This window comes from Maniola jurtina, chromosome 26, assembly GCF_905333055.1.
Source record: "Maniola jurtina chromosome 26, ilManJurt1.1, whole genome shotgun sequence".
In the NCBI taxonomy this organism is placed as follows: Eukaryota; Metazoa; Arthropoda; class Insecta; order Lepidoptera; family Nymphalidae; genus Maniola; species Maniola jurtina.
Window position 1 is genome coordinate 6607034 of NC_060054.1, and position 27063 is coordinate 6634096.

At 37.3% G+C, this 27063-nt stretch overlaps 4 protein-coding genes across 7 annotated transcripts in view; all 4 read left to right on the plus strand.

Annotated features, from left to right (window-relative positions):
* The window catches only part of LOC123878311 (zinc finger protein 345-like), a 349298-nt gene that overhangs the window by 268382 nt on the left and 53853 nt on the right, over positions 1 to 27063 (plus strand). The window lies entirely within an intron of this gene.
* LOC123878323 (zinc finger protein 2 homolog) overlaps positions 1 to 27063 on the plus strand; it is a 364832-nt gene that overhangs the window by 13511 nt on the left and 324258 nt on the right. The window contains exon 7 of one of the 4 annotated variants that reach the window (XM_045925498.1): positions 24773 to 25917. The exons of 1 other annotated variant lie outside the window; for it this stretch is intronic. In XM_045925498.1, the coding sequence (XP_045781454.1) occupies positions 24773 to 25614 (842 nt within the window). In that variant the 3' untranslated portion in view covers positions 25615 to 25917. Of the gene's footprint in view, positions 1 to 168; positions 1763 to 22062; positions 23371 to 24772; positions 25918 to 27063 lie in introns of those variants that run through there. 2 more of the 4 variants (XM_045925495.1, XM_045925497.1) reach the window with 2 other exon arrangements.
* On the plus strand, positions 9271 to 10749 carry LOC123878368 (gastrula zinc finger protein XlCGF8.2DB-like). The gene has a single exon (XM_045925566.1). It carries the CDS (start codon positions 9641 to 9643, stop codon positions 10643 to 10645), a length of 1005 nt encoding a protein of 334 aa, XP_045781522.1. The 5' UTR covers positions 9271 to 9640; the 3' UTR covers positions 10646 to 10749.
* LOC123878369 (gastrula zinc finger protein XlCGF8.2DB-like) lies at positions 14347 to 15398 on the plus strand. The gene has a single exon (XM_045925567.1). It carries the CDS (start codon positions 14371 to 14373, stop codon positions 15367 to 15369), a length of 999 nt encoding a protein of 332 aa, XP_045781523.1. The 5' UTR covers positions 14347 to 14370; the 3' UTR covers positions 15370 to 15398.

A 27063-nucleotide genomic window follows, 5' to 3' on the forward strand; every position in this document is an offset into this window, starting at 1 on the left:
AAGGCTTACCGTTAAACTACTGCGCTATATAGCTTGTATCTTAGAGACGAGCATAGTATTTTTATCCCGGAGAAATATAGAGTTCCTATGAGATTTTTAAATCCACGCGGGTAAATTCGCGGAGTTCAGCCAGTACAAATATAATTGAGGAAATATGTTTCATTTCAGTCTCTCGCGTGAATGCGCCCGTGAAAATTGCTACAAATCCCATGAAAGAAATATGCATCGAACGTGAACACAAAGTCGTTCAAACCACGCAGAATAATCCTCAGGAAGCGTTCTTCAACAAGTTAAATAAATCCAAAACCAATGAAAGTGTAACAGTTACTAAGTCTGATAACAAGCAAATGAAATGTATTTTTTGCCAGTACCAAAGTAAAAACGGAGCTCTACTAGTCGACCATATGAAAACACACACTGGAGACAAACCGTTTGCGTGTGTGCTTTGCGAATACAAGTGTGCGAGAAAAAGTGATCTGGTGAAGCATATGATCATTCACACCGAACTAAAACCTTTTTCATGCGACCTATGTGACTACAAATGTTCAAGAAACAGTGACTTATCCAAGCATGTAATAATTCACACTGGTATTAAACCATTCTCTTGTGAGATATGTGGTTATAGGTTTGCCAGAAAGAGGGATCTGGGGAGACACATGAGGACCCACACTGGTGAAAAACCATTTGCCTGTAGTTTTTGTGAGTTCAAATGTGCAGAAAAGGGTAATCTATCCCATCATATGAAAAAGCACACGAATATCAAACCGTTTTGCTGTGAGCTATGCGAGTACAAAACTTCAATTAAAAGTAGCTTGATTAGCCATATGAAAACGCATACGCGCGAAAAACCATTCTCCTGTCTGTTCTGTGAGTTCAGGTGTTCCATAAAGAGTAGCTTGAGTAGACATATGAAGACTCATACTAGTGCTGAAACTTTTTCTTGTACGTTATGCGATTACAAGTGTTCGATCAAAAGAAACTTAACTAGGCACATGGTCAACCATAAATAAGTAATGTTTATGAGCGTCAATCGGAAAAAGCAACGAAATAATTTTTGACGAATAATTGGAATGTCCTCCCAAAATATACACTGGTCAGAACGCGTAGAGGTTATTCGAGGTTTTTAATCTAAAAAACGAATGGCAAGTATGGCAAGATAAATGATTTAATTAGTGCGCGATTTCCATCGCAACATCTAATTATCCAGTTCACGATCTTAACACCGAAAGATCTTCAATAAATAATCGTTATATAACATCCGTCAAAACACCCGTATTTATACAATTAATTCAAGGACCAAAAGCAACAGATCGCCATCGAATGAGTCAAATATCGATTTTATCAAACTACCTTCAGTTAATAAATTTATATCATTTTTGATAATTCTTATCAATTTTTAAAAATAACCCAACATGTTTTAGTTATTCATCAGAATCTGTGATTTTGAATCGTACCCAACTCTGGTTCAGTAGAAAAACTATTATTTTACCAACATTTATATGGACTATAAATATGGAGGAGCCCGCAAGAAGTAAAGACCTTAAAGCAAATGTAAGAACTGCCCAAGCTATGCAATACAAAGGAGAAAAGATCTTAATGTGAAAAAAATTGTCTCGTTTCAGTCGCTCCTTTGCCATGGGAACTTGCGACAGACACGACAGGCCTACAAGCAGTTTCTACTCCAACCATCGAACAAATTATTAAAAAGGAACCTCAAGAACGATCTGTACCAGAAAAGATTGTAAGTGAATTAGATTCTGAAATGAATGCAGACGTCGTATTGAAAAATATTTTATATCAAAATTTGGGAGTCCAGAATGAAAAGCAACGGCTATCGCCTGAAACTGGCACTGATATGAAATTATTATGCGAGTATTGTACCTACAAAACTAACCGTAAAGAGGCATTACAGCGACATATAAGAGGTCACACAGGTGCAAAACCTTACGCTTGCGAAGTTTGCGAATACCGAAGTGGAAGAAGGAGTGATATCTTGCGCCATACGAAAATTCACAATCACAAATTCTCCTGTGGATTATGCGCGTACAAAACTTCGCTTAATAGTAGCTTGATGAACCATATGAAGACGCACTCGCCTGAAAAACCATTCTCCTGTCTGTTCTGTGAGTTCAGATGTTCCGCAAAGAGTAGCTTGAATCGACATATGAAGACTCACACTAGCGCCGAAACTTTTTCTTGTACGTTATGCGATTACAAGTGTTCGATCAAAAGATACTTAACTAGGCACATGGTCAACCATAAATAAGTAATGTTTATGAGCGTCAATCAGATAAAGCAAGTACTGTTGAAATATTTCTAACTAGAGCCTCAATAGCTCAACCGGTAAAGGAGTGGACTGAAAACCGAAAGGTCGACGGTTCAAACCCCGCCCGTTGTACTATTGTCGGACCAACTCCTAGCACAAGCCTGACGCTTAGTTGGAGAGGAAAGGGGAATATTAGTTATTTAACATGGCTAATATTTTTTATTTAAAAAAAAAAATCTAACGAATAATTGGGGTGTCTTCCCAGAAATACACTGGTCACAACGCGTAGAGGTTATTCGAGGGTTTTAATAAAAAAAAAAGAATGACAAGCATGGCAAGATAAATGATTTAATTAGAGCGCGATTGCTATCGCAACATCTAATTATCCAGTTCACGATCTAAACACCGAAGGTATTCAATAATCGTTTTTTGATATATAACTCGATAGAAATTCTCAAATAACAACCGTCAAAACACCCGTATTTATACAGTTCACTCAAGGATCAAGGTGGCCTCCTAGCAACAGGTTATCATCGAATGAGTCAAATATCTATTTTATCAAACTACCTTCAATCAATAAATTAATAATTTTATATCATTTCTGACAATTCAAATAGATTAAAAAAAATAACCTAACATGTTTTAGCTATTCATCAGAATTTGTGATTTTGAATCCTACCAACTACAACAGTAGAAAAACTATTATTTTATCAGCGTTTATATGGAGCATAATAGGAAGAAGCGCTCAAGACCTTAAAGCAAATGTAATAACTGCCCAAGCTATGCAATAGAAAGAGGAAAAGATCTTAATGTGAAAAAAATTGTCTCGTTTCAGTCGCTCCTTTGCCATGGGAACTTGCGACAGACACGACAGGCCTACAAGAAGTTTCCACCACAACCATCGAACAAATTATTAAAAAGGAACGATCTGTACCAGAAAAGATTGTAAGTGAATTAGATTCCGAAATGAATGCAGACGTCGTATTGAAAAATATTTTATATCAAAATTTGGGTGTACAGAATGAAAAGCAACAGCTATCGCCTGAAACTGGCACTGATAAGAAACTATTATGCGAGTATTGTCCCTACAAAACTAACCGTAACGAGGCGTTACAGCGACACATAAGAGGTCACACAGGTGAAAAACCTTACGCTTGCGAAATTTGCGAATACCGAAGTGGTAGAAGGAGTGATATCTTGCGCCATACGAGACTTCACAATCGCAAATTCTCCTGTGGATTATGCGCATACAAAACTGGTAAAAGGTCAAGTTTAAAAAGGCACCAGATGATTCACAGCGCGAGAAAACCGTTCTCTTGTGAGCTTTGCTTCTATGAATGCTCTAGAAATTGCGATTTGACGCGTCACATGAGAACTCACTTGAAGAAACGCTCCAACCAAAATCCCTTTTCTTGTAACCGATGCGCGTACAAAGCTTCAGGAAAAAATGATTTAAACATACACATGAGAACTCACGCTGGCGAAGGGAATCTGTTTTGCGAAGTGTGCAACCATAAGTTCTTGAAACGCAGGACTTTAGTGGGGCACATGGTGATTCACTCCGGTGAAAAACCGTTCTGGTGTGACTTATGCCAGTACAAAGGCGCCAGAAAAGATGATATACGAAGGCACATGTTGGTACACTTTGGGGAAAAATCCTTTTCTTGCGAGCTGTGCGACTACAAGTGTGCAAGAAAAGGGAATTTAACCCAGCACCTGAGAACTCACATTGGTTAAAAGTATAAATGTGAAGGATATAGTGATACAGATTTGTTTCTAGAAAGTGATTTCATTGAGTTTGATTAGTTAATATTCAAATGAGAAGCAGACTGTTCGAATGGAGTGCGCCAAGAATTCTTCTGTTAACACATTCTGTAGATTCTTCTTAATTTTTTTGTTAACATAATATATGTAGAGCCAAACAAAAAAATCGCATAAGTTTTGCAGACGTATAAACCCACTGAAAAATTGTTTTTGTACAATCTTGTTAAAAACCTCAAACTTAGTTCGAGGCATATGTACATAATATATTATAGTGATGATTATTATCAAAGATAATGATATTCTGATGTGTGTACCTACTGTATTGAAATGTAAATAGAATAAATTCTCTTAAATTAAAAAAAGCGTTTTTTTAACCCCCGACCCAAAAATTGTCGGTGTTATAAGTTTGACGTGTGTATATGTGTATCTGTGTATCTGTCTGTGGCATCGTAGCTCCTAAACTAATAAACCGATTTTAATTTAGTTTTTTTTGTTTGAAAGGTGGCTTGATCGAGAGTGTTCTTAGCTATAAACCAAGAAAATTGGTTCAGCCGTTTGAAAGTTATCAGCTTTTTTCTAGTTACTGTAACCTTCGCTTGTCGGGGGTGTTATAAATTTTTATTTACACTTGTTACTGTGTATCTTCTTGGACTCTATAAAACTTATAGAGCAAGATCCCAAGACTTTACTTATTTTTAACTGACTTAAAAAAAGGAGGAGGTTCTCAATTCGTTTTTATGTATGTTCCTCGATCACTCGAAGACGCTTGGACCGATTTGGAATTTTTTTTTTCGTTTGAAAGGGCATACTTCTCAGGTAGTCCCATATAAATTTGATTAAGATCTGTTATACATCTTCGAAGATAGATAATGGAACTCCTCAACGCATAAGAGTAAATTGCTCGCAATCAGTGTAATTAATAGCTTAGTGAACAGTAGATTTTTAACCAGACATATCACATTTTAATACAAGCCACTAAATATTGAGAAATATTTTTTTTCCAAAAAAAAACGGACTTAAGTGCGTGAGCACAAACACTAAAAATTAAAAAATAATTAAATTTATTACCGAATATATTATGTATATAAGAGTTAATATAGTTTTATAATAATATTTTTTGAGCCCGGTGCCATATTATTTTTCAATTTTTAGTGTTTGTGGTTAGGTAGGTACTGATTACTGAACTCTGTTTTTGATTTTTTTTTTTGTAATTTTTATCTCTGAGAAATAAAATGTGTCAAATTATAAGTATCAGCTGCTAAAGGCACCTTCGTGAAAACATTTCAAACTTTATATTTCATACCTAATAAAAAAATCGGTCAAGTGCAAGTCTGCCCCGCACACGAAGGGTTCCGCTTTATCGTAAAAAGAAATCTCAAAGCAGTATTTAAAAAAAACTTCAGCGTGTATGGGCACCGACCGTTAGATTCGACGCATTTTTTTTTATCTATCTGTGAAAATGTTTCTTTTTAACCCCCGACCCAAAAAGAGGGGTGTTATAAGTTTGACGTGTGTATCTGTGTATCTATGTATCTGTGTATCAGTCTGTGGCATCGTAGCTCCTAAACTAATGAACCGATTTTAATTTAGTTTTTTGTCTTTGAAAGGTGGCTTGATCGAGAGTGTTCTTAGCTATAATTCACAAAAATCGGTTCAGCCGTTTGAAAGTTATCAGCTCTTTTCTAGTTATTACTGTAACCTTCACTTGTCGGGGGTGTAATAAATTTTTAATTTACACTTGTATAAAATACAGAATGCGAAAATACTCTCTCACGCAGCGGTGTGAATAATGGAAATAGAAATACTGATAAAGGAAATTAGTGTTTTAGTTAATTAAGTTTACCTTGCATTGGATGTCCGATGATATGCGATTTTGAATTAAATATATATCTATGCGCTGGTTTAGTTTTAGAGACGTTTTAAAGTCATCTGGTACTATTTCTATTTCCTTTCTTTAAAATTCTGTGATCGCATCCCAACCCTTGTAATATAGAGAAGAGATAAGATAAGGAAAGGGAAAATCATGTAAATAAATTGCTTCCTTTCAGTCGCTCCTTTGCCATGGGGACTTGTTTCAAACTTCACTCGCCTACATGAAGATTCTACGTCCGTAAACATCGAATCAGTAGTTAAAACGAAGAAAATTAGTGACAATACTGTATCAGAAACTGAACTGTGTGAACAACATGATGTACATACTAAAGTAGAATGCGAAAGTTCCAAAATGTTAACTGATAAAACTCCAACTAATGATGTAGAAATTTTCTCTTGCAAGTTATGCCCGTACAAAACTCTACACAAAGATAATTTAACGACGCACATGGCAACTCACACTTTCGCTTGTAGGTTATGCGGCAAGGAGTTTTCACGAAAGAGCGTTCTGGTGAGGCATCTGAGAACGCACACTGGTGAAAAACCATATGCATGTACACTATGCGAGTATAGATCTACATTCAAGAAAGGCCTCGTGGTGCACATGAAAGTGCACACCGGTGAAAAACCTTTTTCCTGCGAGTTCTGCGAGTTCAAATTTGCTAGAAAAAGTGATTTAGTCAGGCACACTAAAACGCACACCGGTGAAAAATCTTTCTCTTGCGAGCAATGCGATTACAAATGCGCACGGAGCGGTGACCTAATAACGCACATGCTAGGTCACACGGGTGAAAAACGACACGCGTGCGAGGTTTGCGGATTTAAATTCGCGAGAAAGGGTGATCTGGTGAAGCACGCAAAAACGCACACCGGTGAAAAATCTTTCTCTTGCGAGCAATGCGATTACAAATGCGCACGGAGCGGTGACCTAATAACGCACATGCTAGGTCACACGGGTGAAAAACGACATGAGTGCGAGGTTTGCGGATTTAAATTCGCGAGAAAGGGTGATCTGGTGAAGCACGCAAAAACGCACACCGGTGAAAAATCTTTCTCTTGCGAGCAATGCGATTACAAATGCGCACGGAGCGGTGACCTAATAACGCACATGCTAGGTCACACGGGTGAAAAACGACACGAGTGCGGGGTTTGCGGCTTTAAATTCGCGAGAAAGGGTGATCTGGTGAAGCACGCAAAAACGCACACCGGTGAAAAAGACTTCGCTTGTGATTTCTGCGACTACAAATGCTTGCGGAAAAAAACTATAGTGGACCACATAAGAACTCATACCGGTGAAAAGCCGTTTCGCTGTAAACTATGCGGCTACAAGTGTATAAATAAGAATTATTTGATGAGGCACATGAAAACGCACAGCGGTGAACGACCATTTTCTTGTGGGTTGTGCCAATGCAAATTCGCACGGAACAAGTGTTTGGTTGGACACATGAAAATTGTACATAAAGTAAAGAACTATACTGCTACTTCTGCTAGTAAATAAATATCCGCCGTTTGGCTCGTCTTGGCGGGGGCTCTACGGTGCCCCCTAATAGCGTCTGACATATCTATACTAATATTATTAATGCGAAAGTGTGTCTGTCTGTCTGTCTGCTACCTTTTCACGGCCCAACAGTTAAACCGATTCTGGCGAAATTTGATACAGGGTTAGCTTATATCCCGGGGACGGACATAGGCTACTTTTTTCCTGGAAAATCAAAGAGTTCCCACGGGATTCCTAAAAACCCATCCGCTTAACCGATTTGTGTGAAATTTGGTACCGAGGTAGCTTGCGTCCCTGTAATTGACATTGGCATTTTATCCCGGAAAATTAAACAGTTCCCACGGGATCTTTAAAAACTTAAATCCACGCGGACGAAGTCGCGGGCATCAGTCTTATAATATATCTTCTTCGTCGGTCCTGTGCACACCCATTGAGTCTGTCATTGCTACAGATCTTTCACTATAACTTGCCCCTTGGCTGTGATATTGGCACCAAGGCCCCTAACTAACGGATGTCAAATCGTCATAAGTTTGTTACTTTGCTAGTGTTGTTACTGTATCGATCTTTCATTTGATCGGTCTATGGGAGGAAGCTAAAAGAATTTGTAGCTAAGTGGCCTCAGCCTATCCATATTATAAATGTGAAAGTGTGTTTGTTTGTTGGTTTGTTCTTCAATAACGTCGGAACGGGGCAATGGATTGGCGTGATTTTTGCATGGGCGTTGTCATAGACAAAAATCGATAGTTTTTTCACGGAAAATCAAAAACAAGATTTTTAAATTAAAAAAAAAAACGAAATCCACGCGAACGAAGTCGTAGGCATCCTGCTAGTTTGGAAATAGAAGAATGTGCGTTTTGCATAAAAATGCGAGAATCCTCTCTCTAGGGAATAGAAAAAAAAAACTGATAAAACGAAGCATACCGTTTTACTCAGTTTAGTTTACATTGCATTGGATGTCAGATTGCGCTTTCGAATGACTATGTATACGCTGTCTCGGTTTTATAGACATCTGATACCATTTCTATTTCCTTAGTTTGAAGTCCGTGGTCGCATCCCGATTCCCGACCCTTGGGTAAGATAAATACATATCTTCAATGTAAAACTATTTAACCCCCGACCCAAAAAGAGGGGTGTTATAAGTTTGACGTGTGTATCTGTGTATCTGTGTGTCTGTGTATCTGTCTGTGGCATCGTAGCGCCTAAACGAATAAACCGATTTTAATTTACTTTTTTTTGTTTGAAAGGTGGCTTGATCGAGAGTGTTCTTAGCTATAATCCAAAAAAATTGGTTCAGCCGTTTAAGAGTTATCAGCTCTTTTCTAGTTACTTGTAGAAAAGAAGGTTAGATAACCGTTAGGTTCATAATATTATGTCAATTGACAAATGTCAAGCTGTCAAGATGGACGTTGCCTAAATACATAATTATTTATTTGAAAATGATGTTTTGGAAAACTCAGATACTTAAGATCGTAGGTGCGGAATAGTGCAAGAAAATCAGTTCAGCCGTTTGAAAGTTATCAGGTCTTTTCGGTCTTTTCTAGTTACTGTAACCTTCACTTGTCGGGGGTGTTGAAAATTTTTAATTTACACTTGTTTATTTATTTTATTAGGTACTGTTATGTAAAAGGAGAAAGAAGTACTTTATCAGACGATTTTTTTAAAATAATAAAAGCATTTTTATCTTCATCACTGATTGTTTATACATAGATGTTCTTATGGGTGTATCTACCGCTTGAATATATCGCTTGGATAGAATCTGGGTTGCAGGAGAGTGGCAGTAAATTCTATTCGCTTAGATATGATAACCTTTGTATCGCGTCGTCTTGGCACGCGCCGCATCTTATCAAAGGCGCCGAAGTGAATTCAAAAGTCCTCGCGTGGGGTGTACACCCGCAGGAGGATTTCCACCTACTCATATTTTCCATTAAAATTCTCTTTGCTACCTAACTTGTGCTTATTACTTGTATTTGTATTTTATGTCAATAGACATCAAATTAAAATAGTATTCTTTTTTATTCTCAGAATAGAAAAACCTTTATTTTACAAACACATAAAAAAAGCAAAAGTAATAAGAGCGCCTGCGGATGTACGGACAATATGTTAGCGAACAGACGATAACGTTGAGTTCTTTCATTTTTACGTCAACTGTCACTCTCGCAATCCACGATCTATTTTACGAACCATCTCATATCTAACAAACATGGCTACGAATTTCAGCGCGAAAGGGAAAAATTATGTGAATGAATTGCTTCGTTTCAGTTGCTCCTTTCCCATGGGGACTTGTTTCAAACTTCACTAGCCTACATGAAGATTCTACGTCCGTAAACATCGAATCAGTAGTTAAAAAGAAGAAAATTAGTGACAATACTGCATCAGAAACTGAACTGTGTGAACAACATGATGTACATACTAAAGTAGAATACGAAAGTTCCAAAACGTTAACTGATAAAACTCAAACCAATGAAGTAGAAATTTTCTCTTGCAAGTTATGCCCGTACAAAACTCTACACAAAGATAATTTAACGACGCACATGGCAACTCACACTTTCGCTTGTAGGTTATGCGGCAAGGAGTTTTCACGAAAGAGCGTTCTGGTGAGGCATCTGAGAACGCACACTGGTGAAAAACCATATGCATGTACACTATGCGAGTATAGATCTACATTCAAGAAAGGCCTCGTGGTGCACATGAAAGTGCACACCGGTGAAAAACCTTTTTCCTGCGAGTTCTGCGAGTTCAAATTTGCAAGAAAAAGTGATTTAGTCAGGCACACTAAAACGCACACCGGTGAAAAATCTTTCTCTTGCGAGCAATGCGATTACAAATGCGCACGGAGCGGTGACCTAATAACGCACATGCTAGGTCACACGGGTGAAAAACGACACGCGTGCGAGGTTTGCGGATTTAAATTCGCGAGAAAGGGTGATCTGGTGAAGCACGCAAAAACGCACACCGGTGAAAAAGACTTCGCTTGTGATTTCTGCGACTACAAATGCTTGCGGAAAAAAACTATAGTGGACCACATAAGAACTCATACCGGTGAAAAGCCGTTTCGCTGTAAACTATGCGGCTACAAGTGTATAAATAAGAATTATTTGATGAGGCACATGAAAACGCACAGCGGTGAACGACCATTTTCTTGTGGGTTGTGCCAATGCAAATTCGCACGGAACAAGTGTTTGGTTGGACACATGAAAATTGTACATAAAGTAAAGAACTATACTGCCGCTTCTACTAGTAAATAAATATCCGCCGTATGACTCGTCTTGGCGAGGGCTCTGCCGTGCCCCCTAAAAGCGTCTGACATATCTATACTAATATTATTAATGCGAAAGTGTGTCTGTCTGTCTGTCTGCTACCTTTTGACGGCCCAACAGTTTAACCGATTCTGGCGAAATTTGATACAGGGTTAGCTTATATCCCGGGGACGGACATAGGCTACTTTTTTCCTGGAAAATCAAAGAGTTCCCACGGGATTCCTAAAAACCCATCCGCTTAACCGATTTGTATGAAATTTGGTACTGAGGTAGCTTGCGTTCCTGTAATTGACATTGGCATTTTATCCCGGAAAATTAAACAGTCCCCACGGGATCTTTAAAAACTTAAATCCACGCGGACGAAGTCGCGGGCACACCCATTGAGTCTGTCATTGCTACAGATCTTTCACTATAACTTGCCCCTTGGCTGTCATATTGGCACCAAGGCCCCTAACTAACGGATGTCAAATCGTCAAAAGTTTGTTACTTTGCTAGTGATGTTACTGTATCGATCTATGGGAGGAAGCTAAAAGAATTTGTGGCAAAGTGACCTCAGCCTATCCATATTATAAATGTGAAAGTGTGTTTGTTTGTTGGTTTGTTCTTCAATAACGTCGCAACGGGGCAATGGATTGACGTGATTTTTGCATGGGCGTTTTCATAGACAAAAATCGATAGTTTTTTCACGGAAAATCTAGAACAAGATTTTTAAATTAAAAAAAAAAAACAAAATCCATGCGAACGAAGTCGTAGGCATCCTGCTAGTTTAGAAATAGAAGAATATGCGTTTTGCATAAAAATGCGAGAGTCCTCTCTCTAGGAAATAGAAAAAAAAACTGATAAAACGAAGCATACCGTTTTACTTAGTTTAATTTACATTGCATTGGATGTCAGATTGCGCTTTCGTATGACATGTATTAAGCTGTCTCGGTTTTATAGACATCTGATACCATTTCTATTTCCTTAGTTTGAAGTCCGTGGTCGCATCCCGATTCCCGACCCTTGGGTAAGATAAATACATATCTTCCATGTAAAACTATTTAACCCCCGACCCAATAAGAGGGGTGTTATAAGTTTGACGTGTGTATCTGTGTATCTGTGTGTCTGTGTATCTGTGTATCTGTGTATCTGTCTGTGGCATCGTAGCGCCTAAACGAATGAACCGATTTTAATTTAGTTTTTTTTGTTTGAAAGGTGGCTTGATCGAGAGTGTTCTTAGCTATAATCCAAAAAAATTGGTTCAGCCGTTTAAGAGTTATCAGCTCTTTTCTAGTTACTTGTAGAAAAGAAGGTTAGATAACCGTTAGGTTCATAATATTATGTCAATTGACAAATGTCAAACTGTCAAGATGGACGTTGTCTAAATACATAATTATTTATTTGAAAATGATGTTTTGGAAAACTCAGATACTTAAGATCGTAGGTGCGGAATAGTGCAAGAAAATCAGTTCAGCCGTTTGAAAGTTATCAGGTCTTTTCGGTCTTTTCTAGTTACTGTAACCTTCACTTGTCGGGGGTGTTGAAAATTTTTAATTTACACTTGTTTATTTATTTTATTACTGTTATGTAAAAGGAGAAAGAAGTACTTTATCAGACGATTTTTTTAAAATAATAAAAGCATTTTTATCTTCATCACTGATTGTTTATACATAGATGTTCTTATGGGTGTATCTACCGCTTGAATATATCGCTTGGATAGAATCTGGGTTGCAGGAGAGTGGCAGTAAATTCTATTCGCTTAGATATGATAACCTTTGTATCGCGTCGTCTTGGCACGCGCCGCATCTTATCAAAGGCGCCGAAGTGAATTCAAAAGTCCTCGCGTGGGGTGTACACCCGCAGGAGGATTTCCACCTACTTATATTCTCTTTGCTACCTAACTTGTGCTCATTACTTGTATTTGTATTATTGGCGTCACTCAGAAAAGCAGGTATTATTTAAATATTTTTATCGAATTATTGGAATGTCCTCTCCAAAACCAACACAAAAAAAAACACAAGTTTAATGTGTAAGGTTATCCGAGAGTTTTAATCTAAACAAACTAATGCCAAAATAAATAATTTAATTAGAGCGTGATTGCTATCACAACATCTAATTATTCAGTTCACAATCCAAATACCGAAAATATGCGATATCGCTCCGAATCTCAGAAGGAGACTGAACTAAAACCTTCGAAACACCCGTATTTATGCAAGTTCAATCTTGTTGGCCTCCTAGCAACAGATTGTATGACATCGAATGAGCCAAATATCGATTTTATCAAACTACCTGCATTAGGTAAATTAATAATTTTATATTATTTTTGACAACTCAAATCAATTTTTAAAAATAACCTTACAGTTCGGCCGTCCTGAATTTAACACGTCCTCGTGTTTCTAATCAATCTTGTCATGTCAGTCGCGGGCTTCCTTGCCCTAAGTCAAATCCAAATCATGGGCTATCCTGCCCTCCGTCAAATCATTAAAACCTACACTTGAACTGCCGAACTCTCAGTTTTAATATCCAGTCAACAATAAATCCAAACGACTAACTTCTCATTCGATGTATACAAAATCTGAACCACTTAATACAAATTACTTTCCACTTCACAAAAGACTAAATTCTTTAAAAAAAACTTAAAATTTTAATCACCAAATCAAACTCAATAAAATTTTTAATCAAATGTGGGTTGTTTACAAAAAGATACCAAAGCGAAATTAAGGCAACGTGAGACACATCCCGCTTCTGAATTATTGGCGTCACTCAGAAAAGCAGGTATTATTTAAATATTTTTATCGAATTATTGGAATGTCCTCTCCAAAACCAACACAAAAAAAAACACAAGTTTAATGTGTAAGGTTATCCGAGAGTTTTAATCTAAACAAACTAATGCCAAAATAAATAATTTAATTAGAGCGTGATTGCTATCACAACATCTAATTATTCAGTTCACAATCCAAATACCGAAAATATGCGATATCGCTCCGAATCTCAGAAGGAGACTGAACTAAAACCTTCGAAACACCCGTATTTATGCAAGTTCAATCTTGTTGGCCTCCTAGCAACAGATTGTATGACATCGAATGAGCCAAATATCGATTTTATCAAACTACCTGCATTAGGTAAATTAATAATTTTATATTATTTTTGACAACTCAAATCAATTTTTAAAAATAACCTTACAGTATTTTAATACATAGATGTTCTTATGGGTGTATCTACCGCTTGAATATATCGCTTGGATAGAATCTGGGTTGCAGGAGAGTGGCAGTAAATTCTATTCGCTTAGATATGATAACCTTTGTATCGCGTCGTCTTGGCACGCGCCGCATCTTATCAAAGGCGCCGAAGTGAATTCAAAAGTCGTCGCGTGGAGTGTACACCCGCAGGAGGATTTCCACCTACTCATATTTTCCATTAAAATTCTCTTTGCTACCTAACTTGTGTTCATTACTTGTATTTGTATTTTATGTCAATAGACATCAAATTAAAATAGTATTCTTTTTTATTCTCAGAATAGAAAAACCTTTATTTTACAAACACATAAAAAAAGCAAAAGTAATAAGAGCGCCTGCGGATGTACGGACAATATGTTAGCGAACAGACGATAACGTTGAGTTCTTTCATTTTTACGTCAACTGTCACTCTCCCGCAATCCACAATCTATTTTACGAACCATCTCATACCTAATAATCATGGCTACGAATTTCAGTGCGAAAGAGAAAAATATGTGAATGAATTGCTTCGTTTCAGTCGCTCCTTTGCCATGGGGACTTGTTTCAAACGTCACTAGCCAACATGAAGATTCTACGTCCGTAAACATCGACTCAGTAGTTAAAAAGAAGAAAATTACTGACAATACTGTATCAGAAACTGAACTGTGTGAACAACATGATGTACATACTAAAGTAGAATGCGAAAGTTCCAAAACGTTAACTGATAAAACTCAAACTAATGATGTAGAAATTTTCTCTTTCAAGTTATGCCCGTACAAAAATCTACGCAAAGATAATTTAACGACGCACATGGCAACTCACACTTTCGCTTGTACGGTATGCAGAAAAAAGTATTCAAGAAAAGACGTTCTGGTGAAGCATATGAAAACGCACACGGGTGTAAAACCATATTCATGTGCACTATGCGACTATAAAACTACATTCAAGAATACCCTTGTAGAGCATATGACAGTGCACTCCGGTGAAAAACCGTTCTCCTGTGTGTTCTGTGAATCTAAATTTAAAAGAAAATGTAGTTTAGTCAGGCATATTAAAACTCACACCGGTGAAAAATCTTTCTCTTGCGAGCAATGCAATCACAAAAGCGCACGACGCAGTGGCCTAATACTGCACATGCTAGGTCACACGGGTGAAAAACCACACGAATGCAAGGTCTGCGGCTTTAAATTCGCGAGAAAGGACAATCTGGTGATGCACATAAAAACGCACACCGGTGAAAAAGACTTCGCTTGTGATTTCTGCGACTACAAATGCTTGCGGAAAAAAACTATAGTGGACCACATAAGAACTCATACCGGTGAAAAGCCGTTTCGCTGTAAACTATGCGGCTACAAGTGTATAAATAAGAATTATTTGATGAGGCACATGAAAACGCACAGCGGTGAACGACCATTTTCTTGTGGGTTGTGCCAATGCAAATTCGCACGGAACAAGTGTTTGGTTGGACACATGAAAATTGTACATAAAATAAAGAACTACACTACCACCTTCATCTAGTGGTAAATTATAAATAGGGACTTCGTCTGTGTTGGCGTTAGCTGGCGGGCGTGCTCTGCCTTTTTGGAGTGTTTTTTTTTTGTTAAAACTGACTGGAAAGCGCTCTAAGGGGGTGCCGTGCGTGTGTCGGCGAGCGCCGGCACAGACGGGGTCCATACTTGTATAGTTTCCCTAACTTGTTACAAATAACTACAAACTTGACATTGGCTAATCTTTGTAAAGCCAGACGAGAGAGAAAAATAAAATTATGAATATATGTAGCGTTTTACATACCTATCTATACTTCTATACTAATATTATAAAGAGGAAACCTTTGTATGTTTGTATTGAATAGGCTCAAAAACTACTGGACCGATTTCAAAATTTCTTTTACCATTACTTAGAGGGATTCTTCCGAATCCGTATAGATTTATATATTTTATCCCGGAAAATAGATAGGATTTTTCGTGGTAGTGTCCACCCGTGCGAAGCCGGGACGGGTCGCTAGTAATATATGATTTGGATGAATAAATAAATAATTAAGATGCATGACACGGGTCTGCCCGCGAAATTTAAATTTAATTTGATTTATCGCAATTTATAAACTAATACGACAACGTAGGCTTATGGCACTTTAATTGCGCCAATGGCAGTATCATCCTCACAGGTTTATAAGTAAAAAAATCTTTTTGATAGGTTCCAGTTTAAGAAATTAGTTATAGCATCGACTAATTTGTGAGTAACTCATGTCAAACTCATTATTTAGACTAATTTCTGAAACTGAACACTTTCAAGTAGAGATTTTTATGTAATCCTGTGAAGATGATACTGCCATTGTCGGAATTAGAATGCCATAAGCCTACTTTGTCGTATTAATTTACAAATTGTGAAAAACCAAATTAAATTTTAATTTTGCGGGCAGACCCGTCTCATGCACCTTTAATGTTATTTAAAATATTTTGTTTCGTAAAATGTGACCTTTATCGTTTCTATCTATACGTTGCTTCTCTCTGGCACAATGGTGGTAGTTGCAGCCATGAGATCTGTTTCCACTCCCGCGATAAAAAATAAAAATCCGGCCAAGTGCGAATCAGACTCGCGCACTGAGGTTTCGGTACTCGGGTATTCCGACATTTTGCACGAGACATCAAAAACTATTATGCATAAAAATAAATGAAAATCTGTTTAAGAATACAACAGGCAAAGCTCTTTCATAATATGACACCCCAGTTGATATAGTTATCTTACTTTGAAAATTGAAACACATTTTAATTTTTTCTCCTGTGATGTATGTAACCATAAATTTCTGGTTTTCGGATTTTTTCCTTTACTTGTGCTATAAGACCTACCTACTTGCCAAATTTCATGATTCTAGGTCAACGGGAACTACCCTATAGGTTTTCTTGATAGACACGACGGACGGACAGACAGACAACAAAGTGATCCTATAAAGGTTCCGTTTTTTCTTTTGAGGTACGGAACTCTAAAAACTGGTTTTGTACGTTCGAATTATACAGCTCAAGATGTCTCAGTATATTTAGGAAAAAAGGAAAAGTTTCATAACAAAGTATCGTTTCATTTCAGTCGCTCCGTTGACATGGAAACTTGCAACACCCATTACAAGTCAACAAGAAGTTTCTACACCAGAAACCGCCGAACCGGTTAAGAAAAAGATGAAAGTACAGAATGTATCTCATCAAAACTTAGGGATACAGACTCAAGAAGAAAGTGCAATTCTTGAAAATGCTGTAGAACTGTTAAATTGCAAGTTTTCTAACCCCAACCCTAACCAGAATACTTCATCGAAATACAATAATACACGCACTGATGATAAACCTATTGCTTGTAAATTATGCGACTATAAATGTGCACGGACTTGGCAGCTAAATAAGCACATTAAAATCCACAGTAGTGACAATCCGTTTGTTTGTAAAGTATGCGGCTTGCAATGTTCATGTCAAACTGAGTTGGTCAAACATAATATGAGAGTTCACAGTGGGGAAAAACCCTTTGCTTGTGAAATATGCGACTTCAAAGTCGCAAATAAAGGTAATTTAGCCAACCACATGAAAACTCATTCTCGTGGGAAACCTTCGTTTTCGGGCATCAAAATCAGTGATGAAAAACCGTTTGTTTGTGATGTATGCGACTTCAAGTTTGCACAAGAATTTGAATTAGGTGAAGTATGCGACTTCAAATTTGCCCAAAAATCTGAATTAGCTATCCACATGAAAACCCATCGTGGTGAGAAACCATTTGTTTGAGAAGTGTGCGACTTCAAATTTGGAAGAAAATTTCAATTGTCTATCCACATGTACAAAAACCACCGTGGTGAAAAGCCATTCGTTTGTAAAACATGCGACTTCAAATTTGCACAAAAAATTGAATTAGCTATCCACATGCACAAAAACCATGGTGGTGAAAAACCATTCGTTTGTAAAGCATGCGACTTCAAATTTGCACAAAAAATTGAATTAGCTACCCACATAAAAACTCACTCTCGTAAAAAACCTTCGTGTTGCGTTTTCAGGTGCCGAAAAATAAATGGGCAATTAGAGATTGACTGTCCAACTCACACGAGTGAAAATCCTTTTGTTTGTGACGTATGTAACTTCAAATTTTCACAAAAATTTGAATTAGTCAACCACATGCAAAGTCACTCCGAAAAACCTTAGTTTTGTGTTTCAAGCAACCGAAAAACTTTTGGGCAACCGTAGATTGATGTTACAACTCGCACAAGTGAAAATCATTTTCACTTTTGAAAAACAAAAATCAAAAGCACAAAAATTTTAATTAATCAACCACATGAGAACCTACACCGGTGAAAACATTTATTGTGAGCAATGCAATTTTAAATGTATGTATTAAAAGTGAATTAGAGAATCATTCAACAACTTACACGTCAACCCGTAAAACCCCTTCAAGTGAAGCTAAATATACTCAGAAATATTATTTCGTACAACATATGAAAACTCAGGCCGCTGGAAAAACTTTTTCTTGTGAGCTGTGCGACTGTAAATGTGCAGCACATTTAGTGAATCACATGAAAGTTGACACTGGTGAATACCGTTTTACTTGTGAGTTGTATGATTATAGTTTTGTACGAAATAGTGATTCAGTTAGGCACATGAATAGCTCGTTCACACAGGCTGCGTAAGCGTAGACGTAGCGCATACCACTGCGTTGTAATGTATGGAACTGCATGAAACATGGCACACCGCTTGCGCAAAGCGTGGACGTATGCGTAACCCGGTGGGTTAGGAGTTTACTCGCGTCACTATGCACGTGTCACGTGTACGTGCTTGGTGTGAATCGGCCTGAAAACTCATACGCGAGCGAGCCTTATTTCTTGTGAGCTATGCGTGTATAAATCTGCAACAAATAGTGATTTAGTGAGGCACATCTCGTCCCACGCCAGTAAAAGCCTTCTTACTTGCCATTTTTGTGATTATAGTTCCCTACGATATAGTGATTTAGTAAGGCAATAAAATCCTACACCGATAAGAGCCTTTATACCTACTTGAATGCCGAAATATCACTTAGGTACTCTTTTTTTTTCTCTCTCGTCTGGCTTTACTCAGATTAGCCAATGTCAAGTTTGTCGTTATTTACAAGTTAGGGAAACTATATAAGTATGGACCTCGTCTGTGCTGGCGCTCGCCGACACACGCGCGGCGCCCCTTTAGAGCGCCTCCCAGTCTAAGTCTAAGCCTTAAGTAGACTAACATACCTGTTATTGTTTGACTTTAGTAAGCAGCGGATTTTTGGAAACAATAAACACTAAATTTAAAAAATGAGTATTTTATTCCTTACAGTTTAATGTAAATTCTGAAAGACAAGTATTTTTTCATCATACTGTACCTATTCGAATCACGAAAATTGGAAATACATATTTAATTTTGTTGTTATGGAAGTTTGAGCTTTCTCTCTTCTGATTGGACCACGTTCGCGCCTTAGTTCACGAATTATCAAAATGTATCCCATACAAATATTTTATTTCTTCATAATCATTTGTGTTTTATTTAAACTTTCAATAAAATTCTTATACATATACGAGTTTTAAGTAAGTATGCACTCCTAGTTTTTTTTCTCATATAAGTAGTGATAAAAATAAATCAAAAAGTATTTTGCATAAAAATAAACAAAATCTGTTTTAGAATGCACAAGTAAAGCCCTTTCATTTGATACCTCACTTGGTATAGTTATCTTATTTTGAAAATTGAAACACAACTTAATTTTTTTTTAATGATGTAACCATAAATTCGCGGTTTTCAGATTTATTCCTGTATTTGTGCTATAAGACCTACCTTCTAACCAAATTGCATGATTCTAGGTCAACGGGAAGTACCCTATAGGTTTCTTGACAGACACGACGGACAGACAGACAGACACAAAGTGATCCTACAAGGGTTCCGAGGTACGGAACCCTAAAAAAGATTTATTTGTTGTTTCTAATCTTATCTTACATACATACATAATTGGGATTTATTTTTGAATTACTTAACAATGTTGTAGGTTACACAATAAATAATGTTAATTATAATATATTATGGAGAAAAATGCGCGACTCAAATGTACATAGCGGTATTGTCGGGCTGATGAGATACTGGTATGAGAACCAGACGAACATTGTGCGTTGGGGCGACACAGCCTCTAGTGAGTTTAGACTAGAGTGTGGTGTACGTCAGGGCGGTCTAAGGTCTAAACGTATAGATTGAACAGGTCTCTCCGGACCTGTTCAATCTATACGTTGATGACCTGATTGAGGAGCTAAGTGGTACTGGCATCGGTTGTCATATTGACGGAGTTTGTTTTAACAACTTAAGTTACGCTGATGACATGGTGCTGCTTAGCCCCTCAATAAACGGTCTCCGTAAATTAGTATCGATCTGCGAAGGTTACGCCTTGAGACATGGATTAAAATACAATGTACGCAAATCAGAAATGTTGATTTTTAGAGCTGGTAAAGGCCCGGAGAGGATACCACCAGTTTTGTTAGATGGAATATACCTGAACTGTTGCACAACCTGAACTGGTGGTTCAGGTTGTGCAACAGTTCAGGTATCTCGGACACATGTTAACGGGATCCCTGAGCGACGATTTTGATATAGAACGAGAGCGAAGGTCACTGGCAATACGGTGCAACATGCTCGCTCGCCGATTTGCTCGGTGCTCTGAGGATGTTAAAGTTACATTGTTTAAAGCTGTATGAGTTTTTATACTTCACAACTATGGATCAATTACACCAAAAGATCTTTTAACATCCTCAGGGTACAGTATAATGATGCCCTTCGCATTTTATTAAAAATGCCAAGGTATTGTAGTGCATCGGGCATGTTCGCCGACGCTGGAGTCCCGGACTACTACGCCATTATACGAAATAGAATTGCGGGTTTCTGGGAAACAGTCCGCAATTCTAATAACAAGATGCTTAAAGTCGTCGCTCAGGCGTCCCCTGACAATGTGTTCTATAAACACTGGCTACGGGTACACCAGATCCCTAACGGAAAATGACTATTTCATTTTAAACTATTTTAATTTTATATTATATTTTGTATTTTTTTACTGTTTATATGGGTCCCTAACCTAAAATAAAACGATTTTTTATTTTTTTTTTATTTTTAATAACATCGAAACATTTTCTTGTATATATATATAAATGCATTGAAAAAATACTTTTTTTATTAGATAAATCGCAAGCGTCCACATAACAGCACATATAAGCGTATTCCAATGCACATAGATATTCAGTAGATTTACCTACATGCTATAAATGTCTAACAAAATACTAAAAAAGGAAAATAAAGACTTTGAAAATGGTAAAATAAAATTTTATTTATGAGTTTTAAAATGGCCAATAGATATTACTAGAGGATGTCCGCGACTTCGTTCGCGTGGATGTAGTTTTTTAAAAATCCCGCGGGAAATCTTTGATTTTCCGGGATAAAAAGTAGCCTATGTGCTAATCCAGAGTATAATCTATCTCCATTCTAAATTTCAGCCCAATCCGTCCAGTAGTTTTAGCGTGAAGGAGTAACAAACATACACACACACACATACAAACTTTCGCCTTTATAATATTATTATTTTATTTTTTTATTTTTTTTATAAAAAGAATATAGAAGAGAATGTTAAATGACTAATATTCCCCTTTCCTCTCCAATTAAGCGTCAGGCTTGTGCTAGGAGTAGGTACGACAATAGTGCAACGGGCGGGGTTTGAACCGTCGACCTTTCGGTTTTCAGTCCACTCCTTTACCGGTTGAGCTATTGAGGCTCTGTAATTTTAGTGTGATTTGATATTATTTTGCGTTTCTATCAACACGTTTGACTCGTATCTCTGTTGCGCGGTGGTTTTGGTGCCGTGGTACATGGCATACAAATATCTGTTTCAGCCCCAACTATTAAAATCATAAAATATCATATTTTTTAACGCTAGATAGTAATTCTGCTTAATTCGTAAATATACGTATAAAAGAGAACGGTGACTGATTGACTCACTGGCTGATCTATCAACGAACAGCTCAAACTACTGGCCGGATAAGGGCTATTATGACGTAGATATAGGAATTTTTTAATTCAACCCTTAAGGGGGTAAATAGGGGTTCGAAATTTATGTAGCCCTCGAAGACGAAGTCGCGGGCATAAACTAGTGTACTACGTATTTAGAAAAAGGGAACAAATTGTTTCATAATAGAATATCGTTTCATTTCAGTCTCTCCTTTGCCATGGAAACTTGAAACAACCATAGCAAGTCAACAAGAAGTTTCTACGCCGGAAACCGTCGAACCGTTTATGGAAGAGATGAAAAACAGTAATATAGAATGTGAAAATTCATGTGATATTTTGTATCAAAATTCAGGAATACAGACTCAACAAGAACTTGTAATAGGTGAAACTGAAAATGATACCAAGAAATCCTTAAAATGCAAGTTTTCTAAGTGCGGCTCTAAAACTTTAGAGAAACGCAAGAAAACACACACTGTTGATAAACCTATTGCTTGTAAGTTATGCGAGTATAAATGTGAACGGACGTGGCAGCTAAATAAGCACATTAAAACCCACAGTAGCGAAAAAGCGTTAGTTTGTCAAGTATGCGGCTTGAAGTGTGCAAGGAAAAATCATTTAAGCAATCACATGAGAATTCACACTGGTGAAAAACCCTTCACTTGTAAAGTATGCGGGTACAAATTTACTCGAAAAAGTGGTTTAGACACCCATATGAGAACTCATACGGGTGAAAAACCATTTTCGTGTCATCTTTGCGAGTATAAATGTGCAAGAAAAAGTGAAATTGATAGGCATATTGCTACTCACACAGGAAAAAAATTCTATATATGTGAAGTATGCGACTTCAAATTTGTACGCAAAAGTATTTTAGTCAACCACATGAAGATTCACACTGGTGAAAACCCTTTTTTTTGCGATCCAAGCGACAAAGAAACTTCGCAAAATATGCAACTAGATATTCATATTAAAACTCGCACAAGTGAAAAAACTTTTGTTTGTAAAGTATGCGGGACCAAATTTGAACAAAAGTTTGATTTAGCCAGCCACATGAGAACTCACACCGGTGAAAAACTTATTTCTTGTGACGTATGCGACTACAAATCTGTATCCAAGAGCAGATTAGTAAGACATTCTAGAACTCACACGGGTGAGAAACCGTTCGCTTGTGATTTGTGTGGGATAAAATTTGCACGGAAGTATTATTTAGTCAACCATATGAAAACACACACAGGTGAAAAACCTTTTAGTTGTGAGTTTTGTGCATATAAATGTACTAAAAATTGTGATTTAGTGAGGCACTTGAAAACTCACACCGGTGAGAGCCTTTTTACTTGCGACTCTTGTGATTATAGTTCTATACGAAATAGTGATTTGGTGAGGCACATAAAGACTCACACTAGTGATAAGAACCCTATTTCTTGTGAGCTATGCGGGTACTATTTTGGACGGGTTAACGATTTGGCGAGGCACATGCAAATAATACATAATGGTACTGATTCTGTTGGCAACTAAATTTTAGAGCATTCGCATCCTCTTCTTACTAATGTAATATGAAAAGGATAGACACATCTTGACAGTTCTAAATTTAATTTAGAGCTGTCAAACCTCGTGACTTAGCGGCCAATCGCGAGCCTATTGTTTAAAATAGCGTGCACTATAGAGTCTTTAAATGTAAAATTCATGTTCCGTCCCTTTTCAACAATCTAGAGAAAGACAACAGAATCGGTGCCAATGTTAAAAACAATTAGCTATAAGTAATGCGTGTGTCAATAGATGGCATAAGATACACTATTTCTCTCTAATAGATTTAACAAACTTAACAAATTATTTTGTGTTGTGAAATGTGACCAGAAATTTGTATCTACTGAACCAAGATATTTGACTTTCTCTCTCGTGCAGCGGTGATAACAGTTGCCTTGCTACAAACGACTTAATTTTAGTTTTTAAATACTCACACTTTTTGCTATCTTAAATAAATGGACGGTTAAAGAAATTTTATTCTCATTAAGAATTAACAATTCACTTACATGAGAAAGAATATTACAAAACAATAAGTGTCTTATTCATATAGTATTGCGATTTTATATAAAAACAAAGTGGGCAGAAATGTAATTATTACAAAGTAAACGAGTCGGTCGGGTTCGCCGATTGCGTGGAAAAAACATGGATTACTATAGGATGCCCGCGGCTTCGCTCGCGTGGATTTCGGTTTTTTAAATCCCGTAGGAACTCTTTGATTTCCGGGATAAAAAGTAGCCTATATCCTTCCCCGGGATGTATCCCAGGTCTGTACCAAATTTCATTAAAATCGATTCAGCGGTTTGGCCGTGAAAACGTAGCAGACAGACAGACAGATAGACAGACAGACAGACACACTTTCGCGTTTATAATATTAATATGGATTAGAGACTAGATACGGCTTGGCACTTCAGGGTACAAGTACAGTTTGTATTTTCTGTACCTATGTTATAGCAAATGTCGAATTCAAACATAATATGCGAAATAATTAGGTAGATGTATGAAACTATTGACATAACAATTAACAAGCGATGACCAGTAATACGATAAAGTTAGAATATATTTAACTTCAATAACGCACGGGTAGCGTTTGCAGTGCCTACACTGGGCCCGTAACTGATTTTTTGCAATACCAATTATGAATATGTACCAAAGTAATGTTTAATTTAATTTTAAATGGTTAGAAAGAGTGATTTACTGCCTGTCTTGCGCAACGGTGACAAGTTAGTTTGAAAATTTGCAAGATACCAGTAAAAATAACCTTTTTTTTAAGCTTAGTGAAGTACTGAATTATTGTGCGACATCATGACGATTCTTATCACGATGTAATATATTAAGATAAAGATAATTATGAAAAAAGAAAGAATGTTTCTTAATTGAGTATCGTTTCGTTTCAGTCGCTCCTTTGCCATGGAAACTTGCGACAACCATAACAAGTCAACAAGAAGTTTCTTCACCAGAAACCGTCGAACCAGTTACTAAAAAGATAAAAGTCAGTAATAAAGAATGTGAATATTCATCAAAAAAATTAGAATCACCGGCAAAAGAAGAAAGGGCAATAGGTGAAACTGAATTTGAAAAGAAACTGTTATATTACAAGTCTCAACGCAATCCCAAAAAGGGGAATAAACGCGCCAGCAAAAAATGCTTTACTTGTAAACTGTGTCAGTACAAATGTGCCAGAGAAAAGAAAATTATCGAGCATTTGAGGATACACACTGGTGAAAAACCGTTCTCGTGCGATATATGCAACTATAAATGCGCACGCAAATGGCAACTCGAGAGGCACATGAGAACTCATACCGGGATAAAAGTTTTCGTTTGCACAGTGTGCGATTTACAATTCGCAAGAAAATGTTTTTTGGCGTGCCATATGAAAAGCCACACTGGCGATAAACCGTTTTCTTGCGATCTGTGCTGCTATAAATTTGCACGAAACAACGAATTGGAGAGACACATGAAAACTCACACTGGTGAGAAACCTTTTGTTTGTGAAGTCTGCGATTTCAGATTTGCCCGAAAGTGTTATTTGGTTAGTCACATGCGGACTCACACCGGTGAAAAACCGTACTCGTGTGATGTATGCGAGTACAAGTGCGCACGCAATGGTGATTTATTGAGACACAGGAAAACTCACACTGGTGAGAGCCTGTTCTCTTGCGAGCTGTGCGCTTATAAAACTGTGCGAAATAGCGATTTGACGAGGCACATAAAAACCCATAACCGTGGCAGCCCTTAAAACACAGACACATCACACACACACAAGCACAAGTAACTAAACTAACCTGTTATTGTTCTTTTTTCTTTCTCTCTCGTCTGGCTTTACATAGATTAGCTAAAAATATAGTTTAAACATTAAAATAACCTACACTAAGCTCATATTGTGATAATTGATTTTATCACACGTTAAATATACTTTTCTACTTTTCCAATTGTTTTTGCGCGCGAATACAACTATAATATATTTTTTTATATTAGTTTTTGCGCGCGAATAAATATTCAAGGGGCATGAGACGGGTCTACCCACGAAATACAATTTAATTTGGTTTTTCGCAATTTGTAAACTAATACGACAACGTAGGCTTATGGCATTTCAATTGCGCCAATGGCAGTATCATCCTCTCAGGTTCATATAAAAATCTTTACTTGAAAGGGTCCAGTTTAAAAAATTAGCTATAATATCGACAATAACTCACAAATTAATCGATACTAGAGCTAAATTCTTAAACTGGACCCTTTCAAGTAAAGATTTTTATATAAACCTGTGAGGATGATACTGCCATTGGCGAAATTAAAATGCCACAAGCCTACGTTGTCGTATTAGTTTACAAATTGCGCAAAAACCAAACTTTTGAATTTAGCGGGTAGATCCGTCTCATGCCCCTTCTCTCTCTCTCTCTCTCTCTCTCTCTCGTCTGGCTTTACAAAGATTAGCCAATGTCAAGTTTGTAGTTACTAGTTATTTGTAACAAGTTAGTTAAACTATACAAGTCTGGACCCCGTCTGTGCCGGCGCTCGCCGTTATACGCACGGCACCCCCTTAGAGCGCTTTCCAGTCAGTTTTAACAAAAAAAAAAACACTCCAAAAAGGCAGAGCACGCCCGCCAGCTAACACCAACAAAGACGAAGTCCACCCCTTAAATATCCCGCGAAATTGCTTTCCTGCCAATATGGCGCCTCATACATTATCGTGACGTCACCAGCTCGTAAAATTCGTAGGGAGAAGTAATCAAGCGTCTGATAGGAAATCTTTCCGGTATAGATAGGTAGGTATAGATTTTTATGAATGAATGAAATGAAAATCAAATGAAAATAAACAAAATCTGCGTCTTCTCATGCCAATATGGTGCCAATAACTTGGACAGACAGGGGAGCCAACATAACGCCATAGAAAGTTAGGAACTATTCGTTGAAACGATCTATATATTTGGAAATTAAAAGTGTGTGTTTTCGTATGTTTCACTGACTAGATCTACAGAGCGTTCATTGACTTTGTTCAGGCTTAAACAGTTAAAACGAGACAGATTAATGTCAGCTATATGACACTGTCTCTTTTTAACAGTTTCTTAAGTCTGAGCAAAGTCAAAATATTATGCTTTATAGACCTTAGAGTTCGGCGAGTCGTATGCGGAAGTATTTGAACCAAATGAGTTTATGGGATTAAACGAAGCGGTTACGACCCTCAGAA

Excerpts from the sequence above, each read along its gene's own strand:
- LOC123878368 (XM_045925566.1), top strand. The coding sequence starts at position 9,641 with ATGAATTGCTTCGTTTCAGTTGCTCCTTTCCCATGGGGACTTGTTTCA.
- LOC123878369 (XM_045925567.1), top strand. The coding sequence starts at position 14,371 with ATGAATTGCTTCGTTTCAGTCGCTCCTTTGCCATGGGGACTTGTTTCA.